Source organism: Montipora foliosa, chromosome 1, assembly GCF_036669935.1.
Source record: "Montipora foliosa isolate CH-2021 chromosome 1, ASM3666993v2, whole genome shotgun sequence".
NCBI lineage: Eukaryota > Metazoa > Cnidaria > Anthozoa > Scleractinia > Acroporidae > Montipora > Montipora foliosa.
Genome location: NC_090869.1, coordinates 56,186,816 through 56,199,315, shown reverse-complemented (window position 1 = coordinate 56,199,315; position 12,500 = coordinate 56,186,816). Strand labels below are relative to the sequence as shown.

Genomic DNA, 12,500 nt, shown 5'->3' with positions numbered 1-12,500 from the left:
AACAAGCGCATGCACAGTACTAACGCAAACTTTATCTTCAACGTTATGTCATTGCCACCATGTTGGATGACGCAAACAATAGTTCCCTTATTCCAGTATTCGTACTGTATGACATCATTTCGCGATTATTACCTCAAATGGTTCGTTGCTGAGTACCTATTACAAGGACCTGGGCAAAAAACGACAATGTCGGTCATACTTGAGAGAAACACAAGTTGACACTAGGGGAACACTGAACAATAGGACTTGATTTAATCAACACTGGTGTTATCTCCTTAATGCGATCGCAACCGTTATCTAACATTGGTAATTACTGAAAATTCTCTGCGCTGATTGGTTGCACCTCAGCAGTTTTTTAAAAAATGGCCACAGGCCGTTTTGTCGAGGTGACAGACAAATAAATTGTTTTAAAGAAAATGCATATTTTTTAAATAATCACATATGTCATTACACTAAAACAATTATTCCCCTCAGGCCCGTTTCAAACGTCGAACTTTACATGTGCCGGATCTGATGCAAATGACAAAAATCTATTGTTTTCGCTCATTTGCATTAGATTCGGCACATGTAAAGTTAGACGTTTGAAAGGGGCCTCAGGCTCGGTGAATAAAACCCGAAAAGAAGTCGAGGTTGTATTCATCGATATTCACTTCGCCTTCGGCGAATAATTGTTTAATACTAGTTTGCTGAGGGACCGGATTACCCCCTTTCGAGATCGTGACGAAGTGAACAAAATGTAAACGGAAAGAAAATACAAAACTCCAGCTGATAAGCCACTGATCTGAAACACGGAGAAAGCAACACACTACAAAACTCCCTTTGCACCAGATCCCTGAGATGTCTAAATTGTATGCAGAAAGATACGAAATTGGAACTTAAAATCTGTCCTGGTACACCGGCATTGCTGCGGCTTGAAACACATGGCAAGCATAACTTAAGTCACCTTCGACAGCATGAATCGCGCCGCACATTTGAAATTAAGTGTTTAACGGTTGATCGTTTTCAGTTCTAATCATTCTACAAGTTTAGTATCGACAATTTGATCACAGTTCTTCTCATCATTCTAGAATTCGACCAAGGAGGCGTAACTGCGCCAAACGATGAAATACGAAGGTCAGAATTCCCAGCAAGAAAAAGGCAAACGATGTACCGGTAACTGTCTAAATTCACAGAACTTTCACATACTGGAACAAAAGTGACGGATGTGGAAGCAAAACACCATCACTCACTTATCATCGAAAGCGGAAGAGGTTGTTTATTTATTTATTTATATTTAGATTGTTCGTGGCGCAGCGCATTCTGGTTAAACGTAATGCATTATGGATGGTAAAAAGTGGTGAATACGAGAATTCGTCGCAGTTTACATACTTTTCCTAAATCCAGAATATGTTGCTGCCCGCTCGCTTCGCTTAGTCCGCAGCAACAAATCTGCGTTAATTTCCGATTCTTACACCTCTTATACTGTCAAAAGCGGGGTTTAACCTCCCTTATTGATGGTTTGTACGTTACGTCATCTCTATCCACAGCCAAGTGAGACACTAAATGACAAATACATAACAAACAACTTAAGGTAATTCCCTAACATACTATCTAGATTTTTGTCAAAATTGGCACAATTGATATTCATGCACAGGACATTTAAAAAATGCAATAAAACACTTGGGTCACCGTACTTGTTTTCGCGCTGCATGCCCTTTATTCTAAATGTTTTTACCGAATTACGCGAGAAGCATTTGAAACTTAATTAAGCGGAAAAATTGTTGCTCCATAGGTAAAGGTGCTGAATATTACTGAAAACTTGAGCCTACTTGTTTGTTCGGGAAAAAATCTTTCAGTACAGTGATTTCAAATTCTTCACTCTTGCAAAGCAATGCAAGCAAATTCAAACATCATCACCTCGCGCACACTCAGTGTCTGGCTCCAAATGCAGTTTCACGGCATTTATATATAAATACTACACCTTCTACTATCCAACTTTTTTTCTCCTTAAAATATGTTTTCCGTGTACCTACTACGAGTACATAAAATCATTAAATATGGGGGATCACCGTGCTCGTTCAGAAGAAAATAGCGATCCCTTGAAGGATAAGCTTGGCGTCAATGAAAATCGGCCATTTTATCAATGTGCGCGAGCTAATGCGCGCGACAATGACGCAAAAAAAATTAAGCGAAGTAGGGTTGCGCAAAGCAAAAGCGGGAAATCATTTCAAAGGCCAAACAAGGAGACGAAATACGGTGATTCCCTGCATCCTTAGTATATCGTTTGCGGCGTCAAGTACCAATATGCACTATTTGAGCCTAAACATGCACATGTTCGAGAATGGTTAATGGCCTTCGAAGGTGACACTTCATGTACATGTAGCTTCTTCCCCTCGCCATTCTAATGCAGACTTATGTTTTGTCATTTAGTGCCCCCACCTGACTGTGGCGGATTCACTTTAGTCACAACCACTAGCTCCCTTTGGTCGACCATCAGCAATTGCACATTACTCCAGTCTTATCTGTCTACAGACTGAGACTGGCTGCAACCACCAATACCAACCGTACTATGAAGTGGTTAACTATACCAACAAGGCTTGTCGACCTCAAAGGCGCGGCAGTCATGCAAGAATGAAGCAAATATGAACAGAGTTAGCGGAGCTCCGGGCGCGCCGAAGGCGCTCGCGCGCGAAGCACCATAGTTAAGAAAATATGGTAACCCATCGATGCGAGAAAATTTGGTTTCATAGCCATATTGTCATGAACGTACGTACGTCCGTCCGTCCGTCCACCCATCCATGTATGCCAATGTGACCAGTATCATGCTAGTTTACAGAATACATCTTTGATATTGGACATCGATGTTTTGATCGATTGACACCTGTCCAAACAAGGTTTCCGCTAACCAGTGTAACGTGACCAAATCGCGGGCTCAAGCTTAGAGCTCACCGAGGTCAGCTTTTTTTTTAAGTTGGCCGCTGACCAGGTACTGGTTTCGATTGGAGTGCAGGCTCAACTTAGGTTAACTCACCTAAAAGTAAGCGAGGTTTCATTTTTTTTCGCGCGCTTTCTGTGGCTCGACGAGGCTACACGGCAATGATACGTCTACTATAGTTCTTACACAGTCAACGCTTTTCGTGCTCTGGTGGAAAACGGTTTGGAAAATGTTTTCTTTCTGCATTTTTCACTGGTTTCAATCCACTTTGACATATCATAATAGCTGTGGTCCACACTGGTGGCTACGCAGTTATTCAAGTCAAGCATCGGAGGGATATAAACTTAAAGCTGAGTGTTTATTTTTAATTTGCTTGGAGCTGCTTTTTTCTCTGTATTGCAATTTTTGGCATATCTTTAGAAGCTCTGATAAGGTTATTACATAATGCCTGGAGGACCTATGCCTAGAACAGAAACGAAAGGAGAGCAAAAGAGAACGACAGCGACAAAACAGAATACCAGTAATAGCTCATACTGTTGGAAGAAGTTACTCCACAATTCTTTCCTTGCGCACTAAACCGTTTGTTATTTTTACGGATGCGTTATTTTTAAAAAGTGGTTTAATCGGTTTTTCCTTTGTTCAGGAATGAAACTCGAATTTTTATTGACAACTGGAATTAAATAACAATTATCTGTACTATTTTGGACACAAAGATAAAGTTGAATTGTTTGTTTGTTTTGCTCTAAAATGCGAGCGAAATGCTTTTTAAATCCGTTTGCCCAACTGGTTTTCGATGTGCCTCGACAGTGACAAGAAAATTTTGCCCTTATATTATAAACATGTAATCGAAATGAGTTCTCGTAAAATTAGGGGGCAATTTCACTAGCTTGTGTTTTCAAAAATTTGTTTAAAGCACCTAAAGGTAATTTAGTGTTCGTCCATAGCCGTATTTTGCCGATTCTTGTTCCCAGCCAAGCTGGCGTGTTTCAATGAAATAAATCAATGCGTGAATGATCTCGTTTTCAGAGATAAAGTGGAATAAAGTACATCAGTAAAACTTTTTTTTACCTTAAACTGACAAAGTCTTTTATGGTTTCTAATTTTGGCGTTATTGCTATTCGCTGGGTATTGACAGTTAACTCTGAAATGGCTTTTTTCCTTTCCATTCACTCACTGCTTGTTTTCTTTTAAGACTCGTGCGGTTCAACAAAAAACCCTTGCCACACGGGTGAATTCCAAAGTAAATTTCACTCGAAAAACCGATATCACACTCCTTGCTTTGTGGTTCATGCGAGATCGGTTTTTAGCGTTGAATTTACCATGGAATTCACTAGTTAGGCAATTTTTTTTTCTACAGAAGAAAGCAAAGAAAATGATTTCATTATTAAAGCAGCAACCAGAAACATCAAACGCGGACAATTCTAAACTTTTTATTTTCATTAACCCTACAGGCAGTAAGATTAAATAACCAGGGGGCTCTGCTTTTAGGCTTGGCTAAATCTACATGTATATATTACGGTTTGGAGGGAGAATCAAACGTCGCCGTTAACTGTTGACGAAGTTATCCACAAACTACTCACTTTGAATGATCATTTCAGGTTGCTCACACCGGTTTAACAATTGTGGGAGAATGTCGTATTAGAAGGATTAACTATACATCATCATGACGAAAAGACAACGTCGTGGCACCATAAGACACACCAATCATTGCTTGACAAGATGCACTTATTGATGTGATGTAATAGTTTACAGTGGCAACAAAAGAGCCATACTAAAAAACCAACTCGGAGACCCCCATTTTGTATTGCAGGAAAGTAAAAGTTATCATTAATTATTGCTATTATTATTATGATAGCACGTGGTTAAAATAAAGCTATTTGCTGAGTTTAAAAAATTCTTAGGGTTGGATTTATAGCCACCTCCCCAGTTGAATCCACTCGTGAGGTTTTTTTATTATTATTTTTCAGATAGTTTTATTTTAGCCTGCAAATCACTTTCCTGCATTACAAGTTGCAGGTCATAGGGTGTTTTTTTAGATAGCTTTTGTTGCCATAGTAACCCTTTACGTCACATTAACAAGTGCATCTTGTTAAGCAATAATTGGTGTTTCTTATGGCACCGTGACATTGTCTTTACATGAAAAAGCGTTGTGGAGTTAATCGTTTTAACAAGACATCCCCCCAGAATTGTCGAAACTGGTGTGAGCCACCGTAAGGTTGTCGCATAGGGATTTCGTTCCCGTCTACATGGTGACACAATACATACCTCGTATTTTTGTTCGTATAGCACCTTTTTGACGTTTTTCTTGACATTACTGTCGTGGAATAGTACCACCAGGCAGGACTAGGAAACAACAACTGCCCAATTAGTTAATCGCTTTCGTGTCATCTACCGCCCACCACACACCTACCCCAAGACCCACCCTCTTCGATTCCTTTTCCGATTGAGTATGGATTTTGGATGCGCGGATCAAAGGTAAAAGAATGATTGAGGGGGGGGGGGGGGGGAAAGGGGAGGGGAGGGGAGGGGAGGAGAGAAAGAAAGGAAAGTTACAAGAAATTCGTTCCTCTTTTCTTCTCAATTTTCTTGCTCTCGCGTCATTTTGGGCGCATCAAAAATCCGACAAAACCCTGCGGAAAAGCGTACAACGCTGACTTGTGTCTGATCAACGAGCAACTCAATAGAAGTATGAAACTCAAAGCTCCAAACGGAGAATCACGACGGTGAATCTTTTAGGCTACATCTGCTCAAAGACCACAAAAGGGAAGACAAAATTCTCTAGCCAGTCTGGGAGTTGTTCGAACACACGACAACGACATTTAGTCAAATGGTGACACTTGTTAATTATACCTCGTCAAAACGTTTTCTTCTCGATCCAAGGGTATACGGAACCACACTCATGTTGTCAGCTGTGGAAATAAATAGGTCGGCGAATTTCTCTGTGTCGGGTGATGGTACATAATCTGTTATATTTTCTGAAGCATCCTGTAAAATAGAGTTGATGACATAATATTGAAGATTGCTTTGCTTTAAAGCCCGGCCCTTACATGTACGTGTTTTGTAAACACAGCTATGAGAGACCCACGATAAGTGCGACACTCTGATGTGTGTAACAAAATCCCCACAAAAGCTTAGCACCATACATGTATACCCAACTATACTCAACGGTTCAATGAAACAAGGGCACGTCTCGGCGCACCGCCGCCGTATAATAAAAATTCTCTGCTATGTCACTGCGTTCCGCCGCAGACAAAACGTTTAAGTTCTAATCAGCAGAAAGGCAACAACACGTTGAAATAGGAAGGACACGACCAGTTGTGTTTATTGGGGACTAGAAAAAGCTAACATACAAGAAATAAAGTAGTGGCGGAGAAAAAACGAATTACATCACTGTAAACTACGAGACTAAACGTAAACAGCATACTAGGAAAAATTAAGCTCGGCAAGGTGCGAGCGGTAAAACTGGCTGTGTCGAGTGACTAACGCGAGAGGCGACAAGGCTTAAATACCGAGATGTGGCGTAAAATCCCTAGAGGATCAAACTGCGGCCATAAATGCAAATTCCGAACATAAACACATAATCAATTCCAGACTCGAGTGATTTAGCCGATCTGCATCACTAAGAGAATATGACCTCATATTCTCTTTATATCACTAACCAAATTTCCATATCCAGAAAATTTTCGAGGTGAGTTAAGTTTGACGAATTCCCTGGTGCAGGTTTCCTCATGCGTCCATTACATTTTGTCACCTCTCACGCCTTGCTCGGTCTTGAGATAAATGACTGCTAATTTTGGCTAGTTTCACGACGAAAAAAAAGAATCCAAAGACGCATTTCTTCAAAAAAAATGAAGTTTGCATCAGAAGGATCAATCATTTCCACTTTCCAGGATGCCGCCATCTTGACTAATTGTGAAGTGTTACGGTATCCTATTGTTCCGGCACAAAAAGTGTCACCAATATCATGGAACTTAGGCAACGATAACGGCGACGGAATTGAAAACGTCATAAATTTGCATATTTGGTGGCCAAAAACAATAGCTTTGCACGCCCTGCTCATGCGTGTTTCATTTTTGTCCATTTCTTTGCCGTCGTCAGCAAAATAACGTGAAATAGCCAAATTTGAGGTTTTATGAAGAACGTCAGCACTTGAGGATAAAGTTTCATTTTCTCCCCTAAAGGAGCGCCTTTAACGACCCTCGTCATATTAAAAAGGTTCAAATTGTCACGAAGTGATTCCAATAACGCGAATTTATATTTTGAGATGACGTTCTCGTTGCCGTTAGCGTTGCCGTCGTCGTAATTTCCTTAAGTTCCCCAATTTCTGGAAGACGACGGCGCCCGGCAATAAGTGTCTTTAAAGTTCATTAATTTGTTTATAAACATTACTTCCTGCGGTTTTAAGCCTTTTCGTTCCCATCATCCAACTCCGCGTATCACCGTTTTCACGTCATAGCTGACTCAATAAAATAACAACTCGCTCCACAGTTTTTTGACATACCTCAGGTAATAAGCTCCAAGTAGTTTCCCCACCAGCAGGTGTAAAGTCGTAAATATTGCTCCAGTTATTATTAAATAAGCTTAGCTTTGCTGCTTCAAACTGACCTAAAAGATGTCCAAAGTGTACTGTTAAAGGGGTCGTGTCACGGCAGTGCTGTCAGTGCAGTTCCATTTGCAGAGATGTATCCAGAGTGCGTCATTGCGTCCTGGGACGCACTCGTTTTCCTTTTGGACGCATAGAATATGGAACAAAGGGTCCAATTGGACGCAGAAAAAAAATCGAATGTTTATGCAAATTACGAACGCCAGGAAAAACATGCGAACGGCGTATTTCACAAGGAAATCGAACATTCTCATTTCTCAAAACGGAGAAATGATTGAGTTCCTTAAATTTCAAGGTAAGCTGCTATTTTCGGATTTTTGTAGGCGAATAATTTCATTTTGTCAACCATGATATCCGGCTTAAGAAGTTGAGTTTTGAATTCGCACGTGCTGCGTGACATGATCAGAGCTGTTTTTTGGGTGAGACAATCGGCGACACTTTCGATCTGCCGCCAGTGTTAATAAAACATTTCAGTCGAAGTTCAGTTTGTTGCATGCTTTCCAAGTGAATTTCAAGCAATATTTCGCTTATCGTGAGCGAAATAACAGAGAATCCAAAGGCAAAGTATGTTAAATTTTTGTTTTGTGCGACTCTGTTGATATTAATTCCGGGTGCGCACGTGTCATCGTCTCGGTTCTTGTTTTGCACATAACTTGTCTGTGTTGCAAATTAGGCAACTTTTCTTCGGAGTTAGTGTTATAATTAACGTGTTGAACATGAATCTTGAATGTATTCAATCGCTTGGTTATTAACATTGGCCATGGCGAAGTCACGGCCGCACTAGCCGACGATGAACTGCGTAGCGATCGCTTACATTTGTTTACTCTTTTGTTCCTAAATTACACCTCAAGCGTAGTTAAAATAAATGATGCTCTTTTACGGAAAATAGAGATTCAGTTCTGTTTTTTTTTTTTTGCTGTGGAGATCTAGATCATTTATCAACTGGAGCCAACAGTTCCTACAGCATACGGATTCCTCAAGACGTTTTCAATGTGATCGATGGAACTTTGACAGCCCATACATTTTGATCGATGAATCAACAGGCACAACAGTTTCAAAGAAGTTGATCATTTTAAGTACATATTCGTTGGGAGGGATAAGACTTTATTTTTGTGCAATTAGAAATCTGAAAGGGTACTGCAGCAGCAATTAAGAGGCAATAGATCGCATATTAATGCTTGAATATTAATTAGCTGGACCCCCAAAATTTTGCACTGGACCCCCAAATTTTTCAAAAAGGGGTCCAGAGGACCCCCTAATTTGAAAACCTGGATACATCTCTGCATTTGTGTTGTTTTACCATTTACTTGCCCTTCTCGCTACAAAACTTAACGTTAACTCAGAAATTACTTTTAAACGATACGAAAAAAAGCTTCGTGACGAAAAAGTATCTGTTGATCACGAGCATACGTAATTAAAGTTAAAACAACTGAGATCAGCTTTCAAAAACTGTGAACCTGAAATTTTTCAAAACACCAATCAGAATCCATTTTAATCTTCTTCAATTTTGCCCATCCCTGCCTTCTGTTGTATTTGCTATTCATTTGTATTTAAACCTCCCTTAAATGTTCTAAGTAGTTATTTTTTGTTCCGCTTGATTTGGTTGCCAGTTTTTCCGGTCGCTGAATTGACCTCTTCAGCTTGTACGTTTTGTTTTCCCATTCCTGAGCACGTGATGTTACTCTAGAGAACAGTTTCTTTAAGTCAAATATGGTCGTATGGAAGAGCTTATGTACGAATAATTTACGAAAAAACCAAAGGCAAAATGCCTTGAGAACATCACGTCGTCTGAAATGGGAAAACAAAACGTTCAAGCTAAAGAGGTCAATTTGGCTAAAATTTCGAGACACAGCTCTTTTAATCATCAATACAGCGTTCATCTCCTCCAACAAATCACTAATTAGTCTGTAAGGCAAGGAGAAGAGAGAATTCATGTGGTGAGGAATTCTGCGCACCAGATGGGCGTGCGAGGTAGGAAAAAGACAGCTGAAAAAGAATACTCCTGCACCAACAATTGGGAAGATATCGTTGACGTCACCTATTGTCATTAATGTGCCAACCTGAGCCTCACTGGCTGACGAAAAGAAAGCTCTTTTGTTTGCTTGTGGTTGGCAAATTTGAATAACAAAAGCAATGTTTGTAAACAGATATCTTCCCTATTGGACAACTCACAACGAAAATTTTTGGCGCAACATTGATGCACGACATATACACTGTCAGCCTTCTCAAAACCGGCCGGTCAACGGCTCAATGAGCCACCTCCTCAGAAAGTTTGACCGTCTCCTTCCAGTCAGAAAAATGTCTTATTTTTATTATGACACGTGAGACAGAAAAAAACAGACAACACAATTTTAGCTGTAAAGTAAAGTCACTGGAGATTATATAAAGGCTTGAAAAAATGCTTGTTTGATGTACAAATTCACTTCCGCAATATTTTTTTGCGTGGTGCACGTGAAATGTTTATTTAACTAACATTCCAGTATTTCTTATCAGACACCATGCAAGTGTCAATTCCATTTTTCGAAATTTCGTCACTTTTTTGAATCTAAAGTTTTGTTCACTAAATTGCATCTGTGAGTGTCTAAATTTCAAAAATTTCCTACGGGAACATGCCTAGCTTGCGCCCTTTGGGCACTCGCTTGGCGGTCACCCCAAAACGCAGACTGTGGACTGTGCAGACCGTGCAGACCAGGGAAAAAATATGGCGTTACCCTCACTGTCATTGAGAGCTAACCGTAAACAGGCTAACCTGAATGTTATTTAGGCCTAATTAGGCTAACCGAATGTTATTTTGACCTAATTAGGCTAACCGAATGTTATTTAGGCCTAATTCAGGCTAACCGAATTTTCATTTTACAGACGGTCTGCACAGTCTGCAGTCTGCGTTTTTCAGTGGCCCCTCGCTTGGGTGCCTTTGGCACCAAAACCGTCTTCACTTTCCTTATAACCTGCTCCCCAAAAACATTTTGAGAAGGCTGCACCGTATAATATGGAGCCACGGGCATTTTGTGTGAGACTCGACCACTTGGTAATCTTCGCGTCGGAGTACTCTTTCTCCTTCGAACGTTTCCGGCAAAAGTCATAGAAAGTTGGGAAATCCAAGACTGTTAAAATGTCTAGAAATACATGACAGATCACGAATTGCAATTCAAGGTTGACAGCCTCCTTCCCTTGAAAACTGAAGCCACACAGGTTACAGATGATGTGCTTATGAAAATTGGTGATTATATACTATTAGATTCTCTTCCTTACCTTCTAGTCCACGATAGAAGTACTGATAACAACCAAATTTCATGCCACTTGACGTCTCAATTACAGGCTGAGTAGCACAGTGCAAAAAGAAGTCCATCTTCTTGCAATCACGAGTTCTGCATGGAAAACACTCTTTTATTACTAAACAAAGTTAAGGTTAGGTACAGGTAAGAGGAATGTTGTTTTCTGAGATTTGCTTCTAAGAAAATAACCAGAAACTTTGAAATTGGCTGACAGGAAGCCCCACTTATCACGAGTTTTGCATGAAAATACACATTCTCTATAGCAATTTTTTGTCAGATACACCTGTAGGTGAATTTATTAAACATATACAGGTTGTGCAACAAGATTCACTTTTTAAAAGTTACCAAGAGACTTAACGATTGGGCAAGTTTTTAGACCCTTCGAGTTTCTATCAGATTTCTTGAGCAAACTAAGCAAACAACCGTGTCTTAATAAATAAACACATTTATAAACTTGCCACGGCATTACCTTTTGACAAAAAGTTAGCATCTGTGGTAATTTGTACTTGATTGTGCCACTTATTAAACAGTTTTTTAATTACAAAAAGGGAATCGTTCTATAGAGAGTATATTAACCGTTTGCAGCCTGACAGATGCAATCTCCCCTCCCTAAAATACATGTAATAATTATTATTATTAAATTGATAATCATCAGGCACCGGTTGTTCAAATAGTGCTATCCAGCGGATAAATCACTATCCAGTGGGTAATTAATAGCTAACCCAATTGCGCTATCCAATGGAAAGTAATTTACTGTATCCAGTGGATAGCGTTATCAATCTTTTGGTTTTGAACAGCTGAGGCCAGATGTCATCCAGAGTAAAATTCGTAAGTGGCACTGTGGTGCAGAAAAAGCTGAAGTACACTGTAAAAACTTACCGAAATTGTTGACAAGCGAGTACTACTTGGCATTCTTTACAATCTCTAAAAAAGACACTGGAGAAAGAAAAGAAGAAAAGCTAACATTTCACTGAAAAAAAAAACCGGCAACAAAGAAGACACCACAACACCAGGCAAGCTAAAAGGGCTAAGGTACCAGTCTTCTGAGAACGTCAAACATGTACAGTAGGCTCAAATCCCTACATCGACTATTCAAAGCAACTCAGAGAGAAAGACACTGCTTTGTTTGAAAGGGTTTCAACACTTAAACGACTCCCTGTTTAGATCGAATAACGCTACAACACTGTATCAGGTAACAGCAATGTTATGGTACCATATGAAACAAGAGTTATTTCCAAACAAGATGTGATCATTATTGTAAAGGAAAAAAGTTACCTTGGCAACGGGAAAACCCAGCAAAAACACCTTACATTTTGGATTTAGCTGCTCATTATCTCAAAAACGAACTAGGTGGCCCTCCTTTTTTATTGCTGAAAAGTGATTAGTCAAGAAGGCCACGACGAAACTTTCGGTAAAGATTTAAAAAATTCAGTCCAGAGGATTAGAGCTACCTTAAAAAAATCAGAAAATTAAGCTGGCTCTGAATCCACTACACGAAGTTTTTAAAACTTTGCAGAAAGTTTCATCATGCCCTTCTGATTACTGACTTTTCAGAAATAAAAAATGGGGGTAACCAATATCGTTTTTGAGATATAAGTAACTAAAGACAAAATAAAGGGTGTTTTTACAGGGCTTGCCCATTGCCACAGTGACATATTACATCACAATATTGACTGTATCTTGTTCAGCAATAATTCATGTTTCATTT

The 12,500-nt window shown here is 39.7% G+C and overlaps 1 protein-coding gene across 2 annotated transcripts in view; it reads right to left on the bottom strand.

The window, feature by feature from the left end:
* LOC138002069 (protein XRP2-like) overlaps positions 1 to 12,500 on the bottom strand; it is a 20,845-nt gene that overhangs the window by 2,132 nt on the left and 6,213 nt on the right. For both annotated transcript variants that reach the window (XM_068848185.1, XM_068848184.1), the window contains exons 4-8: positions 11,672 to 11,728; positions 10,770 to 10,885; positions 7,416 to 7,519; positions 5,765 to 5,899; positions 5,180 to 5,257 (exon numbers count right to left, since the gene is read on the bottom strand). In XM_068848185.1, the coding sequence (XP_068704286.1) occupies positions 5,180 to 5,257; positions 5,765 to 5,899; positions 7,416 to 7,519; positions 10,770 to 10,885; positions 11,672 to 11,728 (490 nt within the window). The remainder of the gene's footprint in view (positions 1 to 5,179; positions 5,258 to 5,764; positions 5,900 to 7,415; positions 7,520 to 10,769; positions 10,886 to 11,671; positions 11,729 to 12,500) is intronic.